Genomic DNA, 24843 nt, shown 5'->3' on the forward strand with positions numbered 1-24843 from the left:
AAACGCCAACATCGGAACCGTCGAAAGGCATCGTCGAAGGAAACGTCCAGTTGCTTTTAGAACGAGGGCTCGGCATCGCAAGAGGTGTTGCGATGCCCTATTTCCCTGACATTAGTAAATTCCTGGTGGACAACAGCCTGTATCATGGCCACGATGTCAGGCAGTGTAGACGCGAGTGGTGCGGGAGCCAAGGCCTCGAGTTCTCGCCTGACGATCCGAGTCACATTTTCGGATGAGAAGGCTGTTGCAAAGGTGTAAGGTCATCGCAGGATGATGTAGCCGCCGTGTTTGGAAGGCGCTCAAAGCGATTTACGACATATTGTTGTTTAGCCTGCTCGCATTTTCACCAGACTTGAAGCACCGAGTCGACGGTAGAGCAATCCGTGCAGAAAAGGATGTTGAACGCATCATCTGCAATACCCTTGAGGATGTGCCCTACTTTTTCACTTCCGGCATGGAGCTGTTCGCCTTGCGACACAACGCGAACACGTCTTGAATGTAGGCAGTGTAAGACTCCGTTGGGGATTAGGCGAGAGATGAAAGTTCAATTTTGGCTGCGAAAGCCTGTCCAATGGGCTTCCCGAACAAGTCCTGAAGCTTTTGCTTGTAAATATCCCAGGTCATCAGCTCTTGTTCGTGATTTCGGAACTACGTGCGAGCTGTTCCTGCCAAATAGAAAATGAGATTAGTCAGCATGATGATCGCGTCCCAGTGATTGTTTCTGCTGCAGCGCTCGTACTTATCCAGCCAATCATCGTCTGGCTTGTTTTCGCCTTAAAGATAGAAAGTTTGGTTTTGGTTTGGTTTTGTGGGGTTTAACGTCCCAAAGCGATCGGGCTACGAGACGCCGTAGTGGAGGACTACGGCGCCTCTCATAGCCTGAAATTTCCTATTTCCCAGAAAAATAACTTAAAGATAACATTCACAGAAAAAAAAAAAAAAAAAGTACCAAACGTAACTATGCCAGAACCTTCCTATTCCATGTGCACCACGAAATTGACAGCTTGGTATTTCTTGCCCATTGGTACCCCCAACCTGGCCCAATGCAGCTATGAATACCAAAGGGGCTTGCAAGCATCTGAAGTGTCCTGTCAGCAAGGCCCTGAGCCAATGCCGAAGCACTGGTTCTTAAGATGTGCCGAGTGCACTATATTGCCATGTAAAAAAAAAAAAGAGAGAGAGAGAGAGAGAGAATAACGATGTCCTGCATGCAGAGGCACGTGGAAATCGGGGGGAGGGGGCATCAAATGCATTTACTGTTACTGAAACTTGCGTGCTTGCATGGCATCAGCAAGTCAATATGAAAGACACAGAAAGGCTTCAACAAGCAGAAGGACCAGATTCCAGAAATACACTAGCTTTCAGACTTTGTGTAACAGCAGCGAGCTGACCATAGGCCTGTGACTACGAATGCCTTTAAACCTGCGCAGCTGGTGAGGAAGCAACGCCCAACTTAGATGGAGTTCAGAGCCAGCAAGTGCTTGATTACAAACTTTGTGAAAAGGTGTGTATGCCAGTCTCATTCACGCGCTATAAAATCATAGCATAAGGTGCCAGACTGGAATGAAATGAAACATTTAAGAACGTGGCACATCATTTCGCCCATGGTTTGCAGCACTTTACAGGCTACAATTCTACCAAACCTTCCGACGGAGCAGACACCTGAACGACCAGCACTGAAAAGAAGCGAAAAAGCAAGTGAAAGGTAAAAAAAAATTAAGAAAATCATTTTCTAGGATCAACAGACACTTGGGTGAAGCACAACGCCGCAACCTAGCAAACCGAAAGAATGTGCGGAGTTAGCCAATACGTCTGACGTTTGCAATGTGCCGAAAGTGGCCAATTTGTGTGTCCAGCGACTGGCCTTTGCCGATGCCTGTTCATAAACCATCGCAGCAACAGAGTGAGGTAGTTGATCAAACATATGGCTGGAGAAAGTTCTGTGAACGTCAAGAAACAAATACTTGCTCAAGGGCAAGTGAAAGAAGCTGGATTTTCACCTGCAATACTGCTCAACACATCTTAAAGGAGTATAGACACCAATTTTTGAAGCGTCGGAAGGAATACAATTGCTTTCCTGGTTGTACAGCGATGCTGCCCAAGAAATCTCAACCTTGCACATTGCCGCAAAGATATTGTAATTTGATTTTAAAAACAAGCTAGGCAAGTACTTCGTTTTTCAAAACCTATCGACAGCGACATCTCTGTGACGAAAATGTGTACATGGGTAAACAACATGACGTCATCAAACAACTGTGACGTGGAGTCTGCAAGGCAAAGAGCAGTGACGACATATGGCCGGACTCAAACAGCGGCGCTGCCGCCGCTGGTACCGGCCGTACCCTGAGAAAGTACTACACTTCTTCTCGCTTTACTCGATGGCTTCTTCGTTGGTGCATGTTAGTTACCTCACCAGTGTACGTATGGAGACTGCCTGCTATACTCGGGCCCCAACAGCATGCCTGCACAAGTGCAGGGTTTTCGGCAATGATGCCTCTCGATGGCGCGCCGGGAACGAACTGCGCCGCTCCCCACCTACCCTAGATGTCACTAGCCCTAGCTGGTTTCACATCGAAGCGCCAGTGAACGGGGGCATTGGAACAGGCTAACGCTGTAATAAAAGTCGGACTTTAGCGCTGCTTTACTGGCAAGTCCATCTCGTAAAATATTTTCTTGCTTTTCACGACGCCTTCAGCTAGCAGACGTCAGGTGCGTAGCACCGGGAAGCAGCTGTAGGAAAAAAAAAGGTTCGCTTGTATCGTTGTAATTACTTCTACCATGACCTCAGTATTGGCCGAACAATCCTCGCAATTTAATCATAACTGACAGTCCTTCGTACAAACAGTTATGCAAATGAATGAACTGCAATCCGCGATAGCTAGATTACCGATAGCGGATGCCATGAGGCCACTATGACTTGGGAGCCGATCGCGGCTGCCACGCCTTTACTATGGCCTCCGATATCACCCCCACGCGGAGGTGATCTCGGAGGCCATGATTTACACACCCAGATTGCCTTGACTGCGCCAGATGGCGCCACATGGTTGGACGGCGCAACGCAGGCCCGCCGCGTCGGGACAAATCAGCGCGTGAGTACGGGAGCCATCGGGAGAGCTTACGGGTTACGGTGGCTGATCGCGTCATTGCTAAAACACTTATTTAGAATGCCAGCTTGGCTCACAGCACTGGCCAACCGAACTGATAAAGCAGCATCTTCACGGTAATCAATTTCTTTGTTCAACATTCCTACCAGTTGACATTTCCTGCGCCGCTGCGCGTCAAACCACCAAGCTTTTGTGGCTTCTGCTGATTCCTGCTTCATCGTTTGAGTAGCAGACGAGCGGGTCGGGATCAAAGTGCCCGGCAATGTCAGTAACGTCCGCGCTATCGGGTGAAACAACGTCGCAGTACTAATTATCCCTTCCTTTACTGCGTGGTATATGTGTCCAAGGAGAATTGTGACAGATACCGCACCTTTTCTATCCTGTAAATAAATTTCAAACGCCGCTGATGCCTGCTGTGCTGTACTAATGCGTCCTAGACATCTGGGTCTGCTTCTGTTTGCTGTGTGGTGCAGCGTTCAAGGAAGCAGCAAATGGAAGGCGCCGCACGGACGCCTGGATTGGACACCTGGCGGGTAAGCTTCATATATTCATGAACCGCCTGGCGACGTCATGACCTATCGTGATGGTACATCGCGCACCCCTTGTCAAACACAACCAGCATTTCATTAAACGCATAAAAGTTCACCGGCGTTCTATAATTCGTTTACAGGAAAGGAAAGGCGCAGTATCTGTCACTCGCGGAATCCCGCTGTCATCCTCATGGTAGACAAGGGAAATTATGAAGAGCGTTTCACGATCCCGGGCGTGACGCAGTGGTAAAGCTGGGGATCCAAGGGATGGAAGTTCGATTCCTGGTGGAGACAAGGTTTATTAATTCATTTTTAACTCTTGCTCTTGAAAGTGCGACACCTCTGCTGACAACGATGAGGCATTAAAGGCTTTCGCTTTAAAATTTGTATCCAGGAAAACCGGATGCATTTATGCAGACTTTAGAAAGGGATGAAGGAATTATTTTTAATTGTGTGGTTGCAGCTTATTACTTATCATGAGAACTGCGTGACTGGTGATGGAGACTTCAGTCATATGCTCGGTGCCACACGCTGCTCGTAGTGCACTTAGCTCAACTAGTGATCGCAGAGGAGTTGCACTTGCAACAAACTGCTCCCTGTGCAGGTCACGTGCGACCACAAATTGCGGCTCTAAGTTATTAGGTCAGAGATAGTGAAGCCTCGATGTGTGAGCCGCATGCAGCTGCAAACTGCTGTTTCCTGTGCGTATAGCACCCCTAGCGATCATGGAGGAAACAATATAAAAACTGAGGGCTTCCCTGTGTGAACAGCGCAACTAGCAATTGCAACAGCAGGCAGCTGTTTGTAGTCAAGATGGTAGCCACCATCCGTAGTGATGTGGGAATGTGTTAGGCGCTTCCGAAATTCCACACACTGTAAACAATGCACTTTAGGCCTGGAAACCTTAACAAATTCGTATCAACCAAGATTCTACTGCAGTAACTTCATATTCAGAGAGAGCTGCCCTACAAATATACAAAATTTGAGCAGCAAGCGTTATTTAAAAAAAAGTAATGTTAATTTTTGTATTACGTTATAATGAGCTTTTTATGTTGTGTATGAATCTCCTATATTAGGTTAAAGCTGCATAGCACCAGCACTTCACATTACAAGCATAAGCAATACCTCAAGTTACTGAACACGATCAAGTGTTCACAGTTGCCCAGGTGCACATAGACATAAGGATATCCCAAGCGAATTTCCAGCTGGTTGAATTTCGTTTCCTCCATGAGGGCTTTCTTGAATGGTCCCAGCCCACGACGAGGGTTCTTGGCCCAGTTTATGATTACCCTGAAATGAAGAATTTTACCTTCTGAATGTATGCCACATGCCTATACATAGTGACAAATGAAGCTACATGGCCAATGCATTCAACCATCCCTCATATTTTCATGCACTAGAAATGCCCAACTGTGAGGCCAAGCAAAAGCCACACACCACTGCTTAATCCCTCAACTAGTGCACCAATGCCCCATGCCTAGAGTTTCACATGACCCTTTGGTGCATTTTTTTTTACATCGTGTTTCTGGAAGGCAGCGTTTTCAAACAAGAATGCCCGGTGCATCATGAAAACCAACAAATAAAATGCATGTGATACCTCGCCAGTTAACTCATAGTGCTTTCTGGCCAGAACAAAAAATGGCAACATAAATAGCATAAAGAATTTCTTTTGCATGCTCTATTTTCAAGGACATCATTAATCATAAGATGCTCACTTAAGTGCAGCTCACAGGCATTCATAAACAAGCAGAAAATGAAAGTATGATGACAGCAGAGGGTAAATGAATGCATAAACATGTCAAACACAACAAGCTGCATACTGCACTTGTCCTCCTCATATAGTCAAGAAGCAGCACAGGTACAGGCTTTCACTCTGTCACCGTATGGTCGGAAAAACCCTCCTAACATTCTTACAATCCCATAACACAGTCACTGAACGCCAAATGTACTGCCATGGCCGCACAGTTAGACTGGCCATTAAAACAAGCTATTCAATCTTGTTTCATACTTAGCTCGTAATTCATTGCGTGCAATGCACCAATCCAGATTTCACACACAAATGCATGTTTAATGCCCGATGGGTCACAATACAGGCACACCACAGTGGCAGAGCTCATGGCATAGGACGTACATATTGGGCACGGCACTCAGAATCTAGATGTTTCTTTTCCTCTGGTTGCATTCGTAGGCAACACAGTGGTGATTTGACGGCTTCTTGAACTCGCAGGGAGATGACATAGGCTATTTAAAGGGACACTAAAAGAAAATACCAAACTAAACAAAACATATAAGAAACATTACTTCTTTTAACTTTCTTTCGGTGTGACAGCTTTAATTAGTTATGTACAAATTAAACAACATATGAGGGCCTCTTAGATGTCACTTAAGAGGAGAATAGCGAAAGCCTACCCCTCCTCTCCTATCATCTGACTCAACGTTTTCCTCTTATTGGCGTTCATTGCAGTGCTACATATAATTATAATTGGTTTACAGGAAAGCAAAGGCACATTATCTGTCACTTTCTCCGGCAAGTGTGAGTTTGGACAGTACACCATCGCTCCTGTCGCATGGCATTCCTTGGTGCATGTTCAAATGTGGGATGCAGATGGCAAAAACGCTAGACAAGGAGAACACATACCGCGGAATCTCGTGTACAGATCTTGCGCACATCTTTCACTCCCAGGATTTCATTCCATGAGCCTAGAAAAGCCTTCGCCTTAATATCATTATTTTTCCCATCCTGCTCTAATCGTTGGTCACTCATGACATTTTGCTGATGTCTGTACATCAAATTGGAGCCCATAACATCTGACGACAAAATCAATAAACGGGCTACTATATTAAGGGGTCATGCCACGGTCATCGAGTATATTAAAGATTTGTAGTGTGGCAGATAATATTGGACCTTATTATTCTATTTCCGAAATTTGAACGCCCTAGACTCATTCCTTATTTCGAAACGAGTGACTGAAGTTGACAAATGCGAAGATCCTTTCACCGACAACAGTCGCCATGTTGAAATGCTTGGTGACGTCACAGATGATGATGATGATGATGGTGGTGGTTTTTAATGGCGCAAGGGCGACTCAGGCCAAAGAGCGCCAGACTCAAGGTTAACGGTGTACTCATGTTTATATAATGGAATAGTTGTGATTTTTCGTGAAAGAATAAAAAACAGTGGTGTATAGGGCCTAAAAATGTATTCGCTCTGTAAAATTGCTAAAAACAATGGTGTATAGGGCCTAAAATTCATTTGCGATGTATAATGGATGTGCAATGTATAAGTAGAAGTTTTAAAGGATCTCATCCGTCCTCTTAAGGAGGAGCGGGCTGAGACCCACGTCGATAAGAAATTTCATGTAAAAAGCCTACTTGTGATAAAAATTTAAGCACCTGTTTTAGAGGAAACATTGGGTTGTCGCCAATAAAAATGGATGGGTGTGCAGGTATTTGATGAGTGAACAAAGAGGGAAAATGACGTCTTCTTTCTTGTTCCAGTTGTACACATATGATTAAAACATGAATAACAGTGAGCCGATCACCACATCTCGAGCAGTGCGGTGCAGGAGAGTTGGTTAAAAGATATGTATGGGTTATGTATGTGTGACCAATTCTCAGCATGCACAGGGCTACTTCTTTAAATCTGTCTTGTTTTTCTGTGGTGTATCTGCCTATCCTTGGCTTTATTGTGTGTAGTTTATTTTCTGATGCTGCGTCCCATTCCTCTTGCCATTGTTGTCGAATCATGTTTTTTATGTGTGGTTTGAGGTCATGATAAGTTATTTTATCAATGTCTGTGCCATTTCGAAGGGCAGCTGACGCGGCTAGCCTATCAGCTGCCTCATTACCCGGTATACAGCGGTGGCCTGGCACCCAACACAGTGTAATTTTAATTTCTAGTTCATGGGCAAACATAAGGGTGTTATAAAGAGAGTTCAGGACTGGGTTCTTATTATGCAATTTCCAAAAGGATAGGGACGTTAAAACACTGAGGGAGTCTGTGTAGATGACTGATGTCTGTATTTTATTTTCTATAATGTGTCTCACAGCTAAAAGGATGCCATGGCATTCAGCGGTAAATATACTAGTATAACTGTTCAGGGTTTTTGACTGTGAGAACTGTGGTCCATGTGCTGCACAGGAGACTTGAGCAGACTTCGAAGCATCAGTGTAATATTCATCACAAGTGTACTTCTCCTGAAGTGACATGAAGTGCTGCTGTATGGCAATAGGGGATGCATGTTTGCCCACTTCAAGAAACGACAGGTCACAATTAACACCGTGCATTTTCCAAGGAGCAATTAGGTCTTTTATGGAAGTTGTATGAAGACTGGTAACCGAAACATTCAGATATTCAATATGCGTGGCAACTCTGATTGGATATGGTGGTGTTAGAGATGTTTTTTTTTGAGAAAAGTGCTGTGCCAGTTTTGTCAAGCAGGAGCCGACGACATGGATGGTCCAGTTGGCATAGTACCTTCATAGCATAAGTTAGAGAAGTAAATTGTCTCCTTCGTTGCAGTGACCATCGGTTCGCCTCGACATAGAGGCTAGCAATTGGGCTAGTTCGGAAAGCGCCCGTAGCGAGGCGAAGGCCGAGGTGGTGCACGGGATCGAGTAATTTTAGTGCAGAGGATGATGCTGACCCATAGACCATCGAGCCATAGTCTATGCGTGATAGAACTACACTATTCAGAAGGCTCAGAAGGCAGTCGCGATCTGTACCCCATGACCGGTGAGAGAGAATTTTTAGCAGATTCATTGCTTTGAGACACTTCAGTCGCAACTGTTTTATGTGGGCAATGAAGGAGAGTTTTTCGTCAACAACTACGCCAAGAAATTTATGTTCCTTTTTAAAGGCAAGGCTCTGATCATTCAGTGTAATGTTGGGGTCAGGTCTGATGCCACGCTGCTTAGAGAAAAGTGCACAAACACTTTTCTCAGAGTTAAATTTAAACCCATTGTCATCAGCCCACCTGGACAGTTTGTTAACACCTAGCTGAATCTGTCTTTCACAGATGGCCATGTTGCAAGATTTGAAGCTTATCTGGATGTCATCAACATATACAGAGCAAGAAATGGTTTTTGGCAACACACTTTTTAAAGAGTTCATTTTGACTATGAAAAGTGTGCAACTGAGAACACCACCTTGAGGGACACCATTTTCCTGTATGTACTGCTTTGAGCATGCATTGCCAACACGAACTTTGAAGGCCCGCTCTGACAAGTAACTTCGAATTGTATTCAACATGTTCCCTGTGATGCCAAGAGAGAAGAGGTCGCGGATGATACCATAACGCCAAGTGGTATCATATGCTTTTTCGAGATCGAAAAAGACAGATAAACAATGCTGTTTATGTACAAAAGCATCCCTTGCATAAGACTCGAATGCAATGAGCTGGTCAGCAGTTGACCGCCCAGCTCTAAAACCAGCTTGGTTTGGATGAAGAAGACCATTGTATTCAAGGAAATGTAGGAGGCGGCGATTTACCATTTTTTCAAAAAGCTTGCATAAGCAGCTGGTTAGAGCAATAGGCCGATAACTGGCAGCAAGAGTGGGTTCTTTTCCGGGTTTTAATATCGGGATAATGATCGCTTCCTTCCATGCTTTAGGAAAGTGTCCTGTGGCCCATATTTTATTATACAGGCAAAGTAGAGTTTCAAGCGTGCCCGTATGCAGGTGTTTGAGCATTCCATATGTGACCCTGTCAGGACCTGGGTATGTGTTCCCACATGTGCCAAGTGCAATCTTCAGCTCCTGCATGGTGAAAGGGCTATTGTACCCTCCTGTGCATGGTCTTTTATCACATATAGGCTTCCTCTCCTCAGTTACCTTGTGCCGCAAAAAAGAATCTGTATAGTGCGCTGAGCTGAATACATATTCGAAGTGTTGCCCTAGTGTGTCTGCTTGGTATTCAAGAGAGTCACCACTAGTGCTGACAAGGGGTGTTGGGAGAGTGTTATTTCCTTTGAGAGCTCTTATTCTGTTGTATACTTTGTGAGAATCAGAATAAGAGTTCACAGAAGAAAGGAATGATGACCAGCTTTCTCGCTTGGAGATGCGTCGAACACGTTTGCCATTTGCCTTTGCGCGCTAAATTCCATTAGGTTTTCAGCCGTGGGGTATCGGCGTAACTTCGACCAAGCCTTGTTTTGTTCATTTTGAAGGTAGCGCGAAAAACGAGGACCAAGAGTAGAAGGACACAACAGCGCTCGTGTTGTGTCCTTCTACTCTTGGTCCTCGTTTTTCGCGCTACCTTCAAAATGAACCAGATTCAACTCGCCCAACTTTCAACCTTACCACTTGTTTTGTGTTTCACGGGCAGTTTTACATTCTGCATTCCACCAGGGCCTTCGTTTGTTTCGTGGCTTACTTGATGTTTGTGGAATGTGTTTTTCTGCAGCATCTATAATGTGTAGCGTGATCAAGAGTTGAGATTCGTCAACGCCTAAGCCAGTAACTGATGAACAGGGCAGAGCTGAGTGTTCCCTGAACATCTCCCAGTTGGCCACATATTCTTTAAATTTCCTGGGACTAGATGCATTTACATTTTTATTGCCTGTGTACTTCACAGAGATGGGAAAATGGTTGCTTCCATATAGATTGTCAATAACAACCCACTCTGTAGCTGCCAAGAGCATCGGAGAGCCAATGGCTAAGTCAATGGCTGTGTACGTATTATGAGCTGAGCTGTAGTATGTTGGCTGTTTTGAGTTGAGTAAACATGATCCTGAGGACAACAAGAACTTTTCAATTAGTGCACCTCGGAAGTCCGTTCTTGTACATCCCCATAATGGGTGGTGGGCATTAAAGTCTCCGACCAGCAGCCATGGTTCTGGGAGTTGGTCAATCAGCTTTTCAAAATTTTTGTTGCATAGCCTATGATCTGGCGGAATATACAGCGAACATACCGTTGTTATTTTACCGAATATTAAGGCTTGTATTGCCACTGCCTCTAAGTCTGTGTTAATCGAGATGTTTCGACAAGTGATTGACTTTTGTGTTATAATGGCAACGCCACCGGAGGGGTGAGTACTGCCTTGCCTATCTTTCCTGAATATACGATACTGCTTGAGAAAATTTGTATCTGTTGGTTTCAGATGCGTTTCTTGCAGACAAACTATGTTTGGTTGGTGTTCGGCGAGGATTTCATATACGTCATCCAGATTTTTTAGGAGTCCTCGACAGTTCCAATAAATGATACTCTCGGTAGCCATTTTGGTAGGTGTGGAAGGAATATAGAATAGGGTTAGGACTCGCCGCCCTTATCAGGGGGCTTAACTGGTGTATGTTTTTTTTATTTGAGACGGTCCAGCAGGCCCCGCCTCTCATTGGCGGACTCCCTAGGCGCCGCTGACGCTGCGGAGTCCGTGCTCATCTCCATCGCCTGTGGTGAAGGCATGGAGGCAGGAGGTTTTTCAAGAGGAACAAAGTCCCTCTCAGATGTCTTTGGTGTCCCGGACGTCTGGGGGAAAGTGACCTCCGGGATTGCAAAGATTGGTGCAGCCGGTGGCTGCTTAGTGAGGAGCCGTGGTGGGAGCACGTCAGCAGCATTGCACTGCGTGCCCACCGTTACTAGACGCGGCCTGGCCCCTCTGCGGGCTGCGTTAGCATAGGGAGCGGAGGAAAGCATTCTGTGCTTTTTTCGGGCCTCTCCGTATGGTATCTTCTCAGTTATCTGTATATTGATTACTTCTTTTTCGGCCTGAAAGGCTGCACAGGACCGTGAGTATGCAGGGTGGGTGCCCTCACAGTTCACACATTTGTAGTCAGTTTCACTGCATTTATCGGTTGCATGGTCATGCGCGCTGCATTTTGCACAGGTAAGGCGTCCTCGACATGTCTGGCTACCATGCCCGTACCGCTGGGCTTGGTATGTACGGGCTAACTTTGCATCGGATAAATTCCACATTGACAAAATCAGGAAGTGTGCTCTGGTTGAAGGTGAGAACAATATGTTTCGTTTTTATTTCTTCGTTCTTTCGCCTGATTGTTATTCTTCGTACTGCTGTTACACCTTGGTTCTGTAGGCCCTCAAGGAGATCCGATTCTGTTTCGTTTAGGAGGTCTCGCTCAGAGACAACTCCCTGGCAGCTGTTAAGACTGCGGTGGGGTGATACCTGAACGTCAAGGTGAGCAAACGTTTTTGTTATGAGAAGGTTGTCAGATTGACTTTTGTCTGATACCTCTATTAGCAGGTCACCAGATCCTAGTTTTTTCGCTTTGTAGTTTGCCCCAATGATGGCCTTCAGAGAGTTGGCAATCAGAATGACTGACAGTGCATTTACTGGTTGAGATTCGGTTACAGAGTGCAAGACAAGAAATTTTGGAAAGTTCTCAGTTGGTGTACTGATTTTTTGCGTCACTTCGGTGCGACTCCTTTTCGAGGGTCGATCAGGTTTTTTTAAAGGTAGTTTTTCCATGCAGTATGGATTGTTTTAAGGGGTCCTAATATATGTCGCCTCTGGTTCACCCTTATACGCAGAGGAAGGTCCCGGAGCCCCTCGCCTGGTGGACAGGCGAGGAGCCCATCGGCCGAGGCTTGACCATGGCCTCGACCGTCACCGTTCAAGGTTTCTTCCCTTCACCTCTCAACCTATCGCCACGGTACGGATTACAGCTTCGGTATGGGGGCTCAGGGTCCGTGGTGGCACCAAGCACCAACACCTAGTTTACACAAGGTGCCCTTGCGGGGTGACGTCACAGAGCGACACCGGTCACCGCATTGTCTGCTGCTGTGCCGGCGCCGATAAGCTGCCAATACACTGCACTGTGTTCGCGCTTGCCAATATTACTCTCAAAAAGTGTATGCAGTATGTCTTTGAAAACAGAACACAGACTGCAGTGAAGCGTGATTTAGTTCTTGCCCAGGCATCCATCTTCGGCGCGACTGCCTCCATCGCACTGTCCCCACTGCTGTAAACACCGGCGCTGCCACCACACCGACCGTGCCTTCCGCTCAAGCTGTCCTCGCCAGCGATATATATGGCAAATCCCTTGCACCAGCATCAGAAAAGCATGGTAAAATTTGTTTTTCTCGTAATTATAATAGGCCCCCCGAAAATTAATGCTTGCGAAATGCCCACCCATACGGAGGGAGTTTTTGCTCACAGCCAATGCGGTGCCAGTGTTCCTGTATGCTAGCTCCGCTGCAAGGCATCGACGAAAATTATCATTTCCTTTACTACGAAACAGTGGGGTTGAGAGTAAAGAAGTTTCATGATCGAGTGGTCCATTTACTAAAACGTCTCGCTGATCTATTACAAAGTGCCGTCCACTGTGGCTTCAATACGAAGTACATAATTTAGGTCTAGCAACCATTAGGGAGAAGCAAACATGCTAGAGCGCCGTCGTCCTTCACACTTACAGGCGCCGTTGCTGTAAGCCTCATGAGCTTATCGTCTACTTTCATGATGCAGCTAGGGCCAGACTTGGGCCTGTCAACAAGCAGTGTAAACGATGCTGCTAAAATGAGACGGCCGCGGTATTGAGTGCCTCGATGTAGTGCACCGTACCCTATACATTATACGCTGCTGCGCTGTCGGGCGGTGCCCGAAGATTATACAGAAAAGTGCTGTTGGACGTCGCTATATACATTGCGCATTTTATGTCTTGCTTTAGAGACGTGTTTCAGTGTACAATATGTATGCTGCTAGAGCAGGTCAGCTCGTGCGATTTTTGTACTCTAGCGCCGACGCGCACTTGAATCCCGCCCACAGATTCCCAAGGTTAAAAGTGCTAAAAGCGATCGACGACAAGCTCAGTTTGCGGTAACCTTGGTGCGCGGCATGACTGATGCCTAGCTGACATTACCGTGGCTTCGCTTAATTGCTGTTGATGCTGCTCGTTAAAAGCGCTAACAGAGATCGATGAAAAGCTCAGTTTGCGAGTCTATGGTGACGTCTGTAAGTGGCATGACTGCTGTTTGGCTGACATTACCACTGCTTCGCGCAACTGCGGTTGACGCTGTTCGTGTGCAAAACATAGAGCAGCTGACGCAGCAGCGGCCTATGTCGTCCCCAGCTGCGCCGGTTGCTAGATCAGCAAGCTGTTCACAAAGAACCGAAAATGCTACTTTTAAAAATATCTGCTGCTCCGATGCAGCTGAAACTTTGAGGTTTAGTTGCTTGGCACATCAGGAATAGGATGCAATAAACAGTTTATGTTCCAAAAATGGTGTCATGACCCCTTTAATTTTAAGCGTTTACTATTTACTGAAACAGGAAAGAAAACTCTATATTAAAGGGACAGAATACTGGAATTTCAGCATTAAAGTTTTTTCAGTGCAATGAAAAGATTGCTTTCTAAAGTGTTCGATTCCATACTTGTGGGCGTGGCACTAGATTAGCATTAGATGAATTAACCGATTGCCTTAATAGTACTCTTGAAATTAGTGCATTCGCTTGTGCATTATTTCTAGATGTATCAAAAGCTTTTGACTCCGTAAACCATAAAATTTTACTTCGTAAACTTCATAGCTATGGCTTCCGAGGGCCTTTCCTAACTTTCCTTGAGAATTATTTGCACGGTCGAATCCAAGTAGTAGTTCTCGGAAATATTAAAAGCAAACCTAGACAGTTGAGCGCTGGAGTTCCCCAGGGGTCGATTTTAACTCCCCTTTTATTCAACTTGTACGTTAATGATCTCAGTCAAGCAATTTTTCACTGTCGGGTGTTTCAATACGCAGATGACACGCTTTTAGTATCTCGTCATACTAATTACCATCAAGCCGTGGCTGAATTACAAACTGACACTACAAATGTTATCAGTTCGTACCGTAATAACTTACTTTCTATTAACCAAAATTAGTATGTTTTCACGATCCGCTGAAATCTATTCCTGTTATCACTCCAGTGTTTCTTCATTCTCCTCCGTGTAACAATTGTTCAATTGTTCTTGCTCTCCTATTCCATACCTCTCAAGTGTCAATTATCTCGGTGTTCATTTCGATTCTAACATGTCCTGGAACACTCACTTGGCTAACGTTTGTGAAAGGCTGCGCAAAATGCCTGCTGTATTCTATTAAAGCACTATGCCCAATTTATGTAAGGAAAACAATAGCACATGCATTGGCGTACAGTGTGTTGAGATATGGAATCTGTTCTTTTTATTTCTGTTCAGTGTTTTGGCGCAATAAAGTTGATTCTTTACTAAAATCCATAATTCGGGCGGTGATGTATGGTGTGCACATTACTAACAATCCCGGTCTTTTTTCATGCTCGCACATGCCCTCGTTCAGGCTGTTATTCAAAGAAACGGTAATCCTTTCGTATATATGGAACAATGAGTTCTGCCTCCCGTATGTCCCCGCCAGAACATTACGTCCACGCGACCGCTTTACCTTACCAAGAGTACGGACAAGATATGGCAAACGTGTCCGTGCCTTCTATGTACCTGATGTGTTGAAAGACCTGCCAGATAATGTTTTATCTTCCAGCATACGGAAAGAAGTAAAATCTTATATCTTTGATCTGTATGTGTAATTTTGTTTCTTTTCTTTCTTTCTTTGTTTATAATTTTTTCCCCCGTCATTTCTTACTGCCTTTCTTTAGTTTTATTTTGAGTCTTGTGCAATATTGACTTACTGTGCCGCTCCCTGGCTTGCTTCATTCTGCCGAGCGCTGCCCCACAAACCCATTGTTGGCTTGGGCAGGCTCGTATTTGTATGTCATTTTTGAAATAAATAAATAATTTATATATATATATAGCAGGTTTGGTAAGAACACTGTAGAAAATTTTTACCAAGTTCTGCGATCAGTACATGCAACCATTTTTATGTAGTCTGATGCTGGAAACCATGAGCAGCGACCACAATGACAACTTGTAAAGGACAGAAAAAATGTATCGAAAACAAATGTAAATTTCACCTGGCAGACAGTAATTAGACATTTTTAGTTTAGAGTAGCGTCCTTTTCAGTTTCCACACTCACGACTCTTATGGCACAGTAACGTACGTTTCGTCGACGAAAGTTTTATGGCACACTATCATCGCTTCATCCAGGGAGTTCAATACCCTGTGGCCCCATTTAGTTACAAAAGGTGAAAGCATGCCACTTACGATGCAAAAGGAAGGGCAGCTTTTACTGGAGAGAGAACAAAATATAATAAAATGTGACACATTCCTAGAAGAAAAAAAAAAAAAGAAACTGTAGGCACTTAAGAAAATCAGTGATATTTTGTGGAGATGCAGTCATGTGGGATACTACAGCAATAGTAATAGGGTTTCTCTCAGTTGCTTTTATGCAATTTTCAATACCAAATTAAAATTGCAAAGCCTCTTTTCTTTGGTATTGTCATGCTCAACCTGTACTGTATGAGACATGATCTTTTCATTTCCACCATAATCTCAAGACAGTTTGGCCACTTTTCTGTCCCTTTAAAAAGGTAGAGTAAAAAAATATGCCCGAAGTTTTTTTTTTTTTTCTGAACCTGTTTGCACCGGTTCGAACTAAAGCGGAATGTGTCTCCAGAGCCGAAACCAAACCCGAAAGACGTGAATCCTAACTCAAACCGGACCCGAAAAACGTTTGGTTCGACACCATGCTTTCAATGTGCGCTATCACACGGCAAAAACAAGTGCCATTTTGAAATGATGGCAGTGCCGATATGGATGTTGCAGCACTCTGTGGAAATTAATTTGATTTTGCATAAATACCTTAAAACGTAATTTATCACAAGTACAACTGCCCCAAACTAATTTTCAAAGTTTATTTGTGCATCTGAATACATGTTTTTGACTACAAGAAGCATCGCGATGCTACATGGGCATGTTTGACCGCGCATTTCGCTAACGTAGTTACTGTTGTTGATATGCAAAACTGACCGTGGTTACGCTACATAGTCACGCTGCTAACAACTGTTACCCCGCAACCTAGTTTTGCAGCTTCGGTTTGCATTGTTAACTGAGAAGATGAAAGCGTCTACGGACGTAAGGGCGTCACCAGTGATCAAGTGCAAAAAATGCAGGAGCTAGTTTGAGTCAGAGCAGTGTGAATTTTTGCACGAAATCACGTTTTAAGAGCGACACATAATAGGCATTGTGTCACTGCTGTTGCAATGGCGCTTCTATGCAGCCTCAACCGTCCAGCAATCACGTACTGCCCCTGCTGCAGCATCGTCACATTATCACATTTGCTTGGCGTGTCGTTTAACACAACGCCGAAAAAAGTCTGCTTCCTGCTGCATCACGAAAGTAGTAGGTGAGAAATTCGCAACGTTCAAAGCACTGGATGCCAATAGCTTATATATATATATATATATATATATATATATATATATATATATATATAGTTACGTGGTTTATTTACAGGGCGGGTGTTAGATGCGCTGGTCGTTAGCATACCCAGATCAAGCCAAACCAGCTTCCTCTTTCTCTTCAGCTTCTCCTGCAACCCCTCATCTTCCTCCAATACAGGACCACCGCAGGACATGCGTGACACTGCCCCCTTCGCCGACGAAGCCCGCCGGGCGAGTCAAGGTTCGTCACGCTGATAGCAGTGCTTCATGCGGGCCACGTGAACTACTTGAGTCTTTCGAGAACGACGACCATGGGTAGTCAGGCGAGAGACTACAAAGTTGACTGCGCTGATGCGTTCCAGTACAACGAAAGGACCACTATACTGGTGCAACAGTTTCTGGGACAGGCCGCGCTTACGCAACGGCGTCCAAAGCCACACCAAGTCACCAGGGGCATAATTAACATCTTGGTGAAGCTTGTCGTAGCGTTGCTTCTAGCGTTCTTGGCAGGCTAAAGTGCGAAGTCTAGCGAGTCGGCGAGCTTCTTCAGCCAAAGAGAGAGTATGCACTAATGAAGTTTCAGCTGGGAGCGAGAAAGGTAAAAATGTGTCCAGAGCACTTCGTGGAAGTCGAGCATAAAGAAGAAAAAAAGGACTGTAGCCTGTCGTTTCGTGCTTGGCAGTGTTAATTAAATGCGTATGTTATAAACGGAAGGATTTCATCCCAGTTTTTGTAGCGGGAATCGACATACATTGCGAGCATTATGCTAAGTGTATGATTGGTGCGTTCGGTAAGGCCATTTGTTTGTGGGTGGTAAGGAGTTGAATGGCAAAAATGGCATGAGCAGAGACAAAGAAGTTCTACAACTTCTGCCGTAAACTGTCGCCCCCAGTCACTTATTAGCACACGAGGAGGCCCATGTCGAAGAATGATGGACTGTAGGAGGAAGGCCGAGACATCAGAAGCAGTGGCCGACGGTATGGCAGCAGTTTCACAGTACCGCGTAAGGTAATCTACGCACACAATGATCTAGCGGTTCCCGTTGGTGGAACGGGGAAATGGTCCTAGAAGGTCCATTCCCGCCTGTTCGAATGGAGTTTGTGGCGGCGTTATAGGCTGAAGATGACCCGGCGGAGAGCAGGTTGGGTGTTTGAAAGGCTGGCACTAGAGGCAGCTGGCCACATAATGTTGAGTAGTTTGACTCATCTTCGGCCAATAAAAACGTTCCTTAATCCTGTGCAATGTCCTGGCAAAACCCAAGTGCCCAGCCGTGGGATCGTCGTGCATTACACGAAGAACCTGACACCGAAGATTTGTAGGAACTACCAGAAGAAACTGTGCACCTACTGACAAGCAGTTTTTCTTGTATAGTAGACCATCACGAATGCAGAATGAGGTCGCAGGGTTCGGGGAACTTGCCGCATCAAAAAGCGGTGCCAACCCGCTGTCGTTCCTCTGTGCAATCTTAAATTCATCAACATTGGGGAAACTTGTAGAGGTAGCAGCTATATATTCATCCAAGATCTCACCCTCGCGATCAGTACTTCAAGAGGCAACCGTGACAGGCAGTCAGCGTCACTGTGCTTACGACCACTCTTAAAAGACACAGTAAAATTGAAGTCTTGGAGGCGCAAAGCCCATCGCGCAAGGCGTCCACAGGGGTCATGGAGGTTTGCAAGCCAACATAAGGAAAGATGGTCCGTCACAATTTTAAATGCACATCCATAAAGATATGACCAAAACCGTTGCACACCGAAAACAACAGCTAAGCATTCCTGTTCAGTTACTGTGTAATTGCTCTCAGCCTTGCTTAAAGAACGGCTTGCATATGCAATGACATGTTCATTGCCAGTGTAGTGCTGTATGAGGACCGCACCAACTCTGACTGCGCTAGCGTCAGTGTGAAGTTCTGTTGGAGCTGATGGGCAGAAGTGGTGTAGCACAGGTCCTGATGTCAAAATAAATTTTAACTGACGAAAAACGGAGTCACAATCAGTAGTCCACTTGAAAGGCACATCTTTTTGTAGAAGACAAGAAGTGGATGTGCTAGGTCAGCAAACTTTGGAACAAAATGCCGGAAGTAGGAGCAAAGCCCCAAAAAACTCCTGAGCTGCTTTAACGATTTCGGTGGTTTAAAACAAGTGACAGCTTCAATTTTTTTCGGATCAGGCCTGACCCCATCCTTGTCTACAAGATGTCCAAGTACCACTGTCTGGCGCTCTCCAAAACGACATTTCTTGGAATTGAGTACCAGACCAGCTTTCTCAATACACTCCAAGACAACCTCTAATCGACTGTTGTGTTCACGAAAGGTAGTTCCGAATATTACTACATCGTCCAAATAGCACATACAAATGTTCCACTTCAGTCCGCGCAAAACTGTATCCATGAATCTTTCGAAGGTGGCTGGAGCGTTGCATAATCCAAACGGCATCACATTAAATTCATATAGTCCATCTGGGGTAATGAATGCAGTCTTTTCTTTGTCTTCCGGGTGCATGGGAATCTGCCAATAGCCTGATCGCAAATCAACTGAGAAAAAATAGGAGGCAGAATGCAAACAATGAATGGCGTCATCAATGCGTGGCAGAGGATACACGTCCTTCTTAGTAACAGCATTCAGCCTTCGATAATTGACACAAAATCGCCATGTGCCATCTTTCTTTTTGACTAATATCACAGGGGCAGCCCATGGACTAGATGATTCTTGAATGATGCCCTTATGCAGCATATCATGAACTTGTTTTTCGATCATCTGACGCTCTGATGGGGATACACGATAGGGCTTCTGACGGATTGGATCAGCAGTCCCAGTATTTACTCTGTGCTGAGTACGGGAAATGGGAATCTGTGGTGGCGAGTCTCGAGAGAAATCGAAAGCTGAAGCATGTTTCGACAGAACTTTCACTAAACTGTAACGGTCACTTGTTGGCAGGGATTTGTTAATCATGTCAAGAAATTTTGTTTCATCTACTTCTGTGCATGCGGTAGGCTGGGAATTGTCTGTGCTGAGCACTGCCACCGATTCAACAGCGTCTTCGTCAAAGCTGGCAAGCTTTAGGCCACGTGGTAATACAATAGGTTCATTAGAGCAGTTAGTCGTCCACAAAGAAGAATGGCAATTCCTGACTGAAATGATGCCATGGGGAATCTGAACATTTTTCTTCGCGCAGTTGAAAGTGAGTGGTTCAACTACAGCGTCAAAGGCATCACTGGTACAGCTTGAACAAACAACTTGTATAAACTCTGCTGACATTGCAGGAATGACTATGTCGTCCGAAACCAAAAGCGTGCTAGGATTGGCCGGCGAATTTTCACGCAAAGCATATTCAAAGCGAGTAATCATAGAAATGTCCCCATTGCGAAAGTCGAGGGTGGCCCCACATTGTTCCAAAAAATCGAGACCAAGAATGACATTATGTGTTGATCGACCAAGTACTGCAAATTTGGTTCGGAATGTGCGGTCGGCGATTACGAGGTTCATGGAACAGACTCCAAGTGGGTTAAGCGGTTCGCCACCAACACCACACAGTGCCGTCGCTCTATCCCAACCAAACATAACTTTACGACCAAGGCAGTTTTTAAAAGTGAGGCTTTTAATAGAAATGGCTGCACCTGTGTCCACTAACGCCATAGCACGTACACCGTCCACAAAAACTTCAATTCTGTTCTTTAACATTGAAACTGGTAGAGGCATAGGTAAGCTAGAATAATTTGTGACCTCACCTTCATCGGTCGCACTGACTAGTTTCCCGGAGGTGGCGACCATCGTCGGGGAGAAGGTGAGCGTCGTAAGCGCCGAGATGATGGTGTCAGGCTGCGGTCAGAGGCCGGTGATTCATTTCGTTTCAGCGTCGTTCTGTTCTCTTGTCTGCTAGGTGTTGCTCGGTACTCATTACGACCAGGTGTTCCTTTATATGGATCAGCATTGTCGGCGGGAAACCTTGTACGGGAGTTCACCCACTGTCGGCGATACTGCCGGTATGGACGGCGATTGCGGCAAAAACGTGAAATGTGGCCCATCATTCCACAAGTATAGCACACCAGCGGCTCACATTCACCTCATCGTGGCTTGGGTCAAATGTTTCATGGTCTGGATGTCGACGAGGAGGATGAGCGTGCTGGCTGTTGCAGGCGTCGATGGTGGCAGGTGGTTGGATTTTCGGGCCATGAGCAGCAGAGCATCGGATATCCCAAGGAGATGTATCAGAGAAAGCATAACAGGCAGAAGGTGGACGATCGTCTGCCGCAGTGATTCCACTGTAGATGGGTCTGCACCAAACTTCGGAATGATGCGACGTCGCTTCAAACCTTCAAACGTGCGGCAGTGTCGGGTAACATCAGCGGTAGTATTCAAATCATCCTTGCAGATGAGAAAACTGTATATGTCTACCGCTATTCCTTTGAGGAGGTGGCCCATTTTATCTTCCTCAGTCATGCGAGCATCAACTATTCTACACAGCTTGAGGACTTCTTCTATGTAAGCTGTGCAGGTCTCCCCCGGTAATTTCGCTCGCTGAGCCAGAGTTTGTTCGGCGCTCTTTTTTCGAGCATTGGCACTGCCAAATCCCGCTGTCATTTCTTCCATGAAGCGATCCCAGGTGATAAGGGATGCTTCACGATTATCAAACCATGTTAGCGCCGTTTCTTCAAGAATACTACGTTCGCCAACTTGGTCTTTGCATCCCAGCGGTTGTATTTGCTCACCCGATTATAGTGGGTGAGCCCGTCATCCACGTCTTCCCCGGGCTTGCCATAGAAGTGCCGGGGTTCCCAATAGAGCTGTGTGGTGGTCGGTTGAGCTGTTGGCATTGGCTGCGTCGGAACATCTGCTTGTGCCATCTCCGTCTGTAGAGGGGGTAGCCCAGCTATTCTTCTGCTTCGACGGGGTAGGAGAGGTTCCGTGGTGATCGATACCCAGAAATTCCACCACAGTTGTTACGTGGTTTATTTACAGGGCGGGTGTTAGACGCGCTGGTCGTTAGCACACCCAGATCGAGCCAAACCAGCTTCCTCTTTCTCTTCAGCTTCTCCTGCAACCCCTCCTCTTCCTCCAATACAGGACCACCGCAGGACATGCGTGACAATATATATATATATATATACAGGGTGTTTCATCTAAGATTTTACCTATATTTTATAAATAGGAAAAACAAGTTGTATTGTCGATTCTTCTTTTAGCTGCTGTATTAAGAGTAGAGAAATATCAGGAGCACTAAAGCGTACTAATTAGCTTAATAATTACCTAAGATTAACTAATTAACTTTTTCTTTATACCAGCTAGAAGCTACTTTCAAATTGCAACAGTGAGCTACCGGTGTGAGAATGCCAAATGGTATTTTAAACGACAAGAAACGTGCATTTCTTAAAGACTGCAGCACTGGCAATTCTGGCCCCTTTCGACGCACGAAAACGAAACCTAGCAGACGAAGAGCGGAATTGTACGCGCCCACGAGTGACGCAGTCGTGACGTCGCCGGGCGAATCAAGCAGTCTGAAGGCGGCTGCTGCCGCTCGTGAAATACTCGTCTGGCGCTGCGTTATCACATCCAGTGGTGCGATATCTGTGCATGTACTGCTTTTCTTTTTATTTCACCCTCTGGGAGCCAAAGCTTGTAGTCAAGAGGGAGGGCTGATTTGCCCATACCATCAGCGCTACGCCCGCACCATGACAAGTTTCGCCCGCAATGCGTTGGTGATATCTCAAGATCCTACCAGACCATGACGCAGCCAGGCGTGTATTTCGCGGGCGGCAGCGGTCGCCTCCAGACGGCTGGTTTCTCTCGATGACGTCACGGCTGCGTCACTCATGGGCGTGCATAAGTGCGCGCCTCGGCTGCTAAGTTTCGTTTTCGTGCGTCGAAAGCGGCCAGAATTTCCAGCGCTGCAGTCCTTAAGAAATGCGCGTTTCTTGTCGTTTAAAATACTATTTGGCATTCTCACACCGGTAACTCACTGTTGCAATTTGAAAGCAGCTCCTAGCTGGTATAAATAAAAAGTTAATTAGGTAATCTTGGTTAATTATTAAGCTAATTAGTACGTTTTAGTGCTCCTGATATTTCTCTACTCTTAATACAACAGCTAAAAGAAGAATCGACAATAAAACTTAATTTTCCTATTTTTGAAAATAGGTGAAATCTTAGATGAAACACCTTGTGTGTGTATATATATATATATATATATATATATATATATATATATATATATATATATATATATATATATATATATATATATATATATATATATTATATTCAATTTTATTTCGATGGCAGTTGCCCACTGAGACAGTCAAACAGCGTTCCTCAGGAAATCTCATGAATACATCACATATTGAAGCTGTATGAATCCGAAGGCAGTGGAGTTCTGGGTGCTTCACTTATACGCAGTTTTCTCGGTTACAAAAGCATTATTTTTGGTAAAATGCTGCTACTGATACCATGTGAAGCTAACATATCAGTCTACTCTGAGTTACTATTTCCCCTTTAGTGTCCCTTCAAGCACTCCGAGGTTCGTAGCATTTCGGCAGCCCAGGTAATGGTGGCACCAGATTCCTATGTTTGAGAGTATACACAAGACAGTCTCAGTTCGAAAGTAACACATTCTGGTCTACATCATATACTTACTCGCTGTAGTCCCTGCATGATGGATCAGTCATGTCATTGTAGAATGTGTCTCCAATGTAGAAGAACCCCGATTTGTAGACTTCCTGCAACACAACGAGAAGGCACCACAAAGTTAATTATCATCCATCAGGATGTAGCCCTTGGTCCTTCACACAGTTGTCTAGGGTGCACAAATTGCACCAAGAATCCCTAACAGAAGCAGGAGGAATTACCATGCCGGCAACTGTTTCACGATGCAGTCATTGCCGGCTGGAGTATAATGCCTGTGGCATGTTGTGTGTTGGAAAAGCATTCAGCACAATTCAGAGATAACTAAGTTTCAAAAGAAAGAAAGAAGCACTTGCTGATGAAATTAAACGCAGAGGCTGTAAAGCAACGGCAACATTACAGCTATAACAAACCAATTAAACCAGTCAGTGTTATCATCGTATACCAGAGCTGCCTGCATCACACCTGCGCACAGTACTCACGCAATGTGCTGTGGGCTATAGAAAGAAAAACTAACAGACTGCAACTATTGGCTTCTGGGTAAAGTGCCTAAGCTTGCCTGTCTTCTAAGCCTTGTCACAACTCGACATGAATTTTGTGCTTTTACCTGTGCAAGAGGAGTACACAGCGAGTAGCCTTGTGCAATAAAAACGAGTGCAGTTAGTGCTGCTGGAAGAGTTTTATAGCTGTGTGCCTGCGTGCGACGGTTGTTATGCATTCATTCAATGCTTGACCATTCTAGCAAAACACGTTTTTGTTTACTAGTTTGGCTTCCAGTTTATCTTAATCTAAATTTACAGGTGGGAAATAGCAAGTTACATCGCAGCCTACATTATTCCACTAGTCTGGCTTCCAGTTTGTCTTAATCTAAATATACAAGTGGGAAATAGCAAGTTACATCACAGCCTACATTATTCCACATCAGTGCAAGTTTTGCCTCTAGAACCCCATGGGTGTGACAAGGTACCTCCTTCTTGATTTCTCCAGGGAAGTTTGCTGCTCCAGCACACAATGCGGGCTGTGAATCACATCACACATTAGAAGGATCTGCCAGCAAAAAACTTGAAAAATGAGTACCTCTCATTCAAATTTGACATAAAAACCAGCAGGTCTGAAAAAAAAAAATAAAAAATAAAAATGACTCTTACGCTAGCAGGTAGTTCTTGGGGCTTATCTGGGTTATCACTGAAATCTCCAATGGAAGTGTCATCCGTTACACAATGGATCTTTTCACGCAAGTCACGCAATGTCTGGCAGCCAAGCACTGCCACTTCTGAAAGAACCTGTAAAATGGGAATTAAGACTGTAAATTGTGGGGTTTAAAGCCCTGAAGCGGCATATGGGCTGTTATGGATGATA

The 24843-nt window shown here is 45.1% G+C and overlaps 1 protein-coding gene across 1 annotated transcript in view; it reads right to left on the reverse strand.

The window, feature by feature from the left end:
* Positions 1-24843, reverse strand: part of LOC146207305 (snRNA-activating protein complex subunit 3-like) — a 46818-nt gene that overhangs the window by 5929 nt on the left and 16046 nt on the right. The window contains exons 5-7 of the mRNA XM_084584753.1: positions 24633-24767; positions 23497-23579; positions 4760-4924 (exon numbers count right to left, since the gene is read on the reverse strand). Coding sequence (XP_084440879.1) covers positions 4760-4924; positions 23497-23579; positions 24633-24767 — 383 coding nt within the window. The remainder of the gene's footprint in view (positions 1-4759; positions 4925-23496; positions 23580-24632; positions 24768-24843) is intronic.

This window comes from Amblyomma maculatum, chromosome 1 (genome assembly GCF_055883805.1).
Source record: "Amblyomma maculatum isolate TAMU_Amacu chromosome 1, ASM5588380v1, whole genome shotgun sequence".
In the NCBI taxonomy this organism is placed as follows: domain Eukaryota; kingdom Metazoa; phylum Arthropoda; class Arachnida; order Ixodida; family Ixodidae; genus Amblyomma; species Amblyomma maculatum.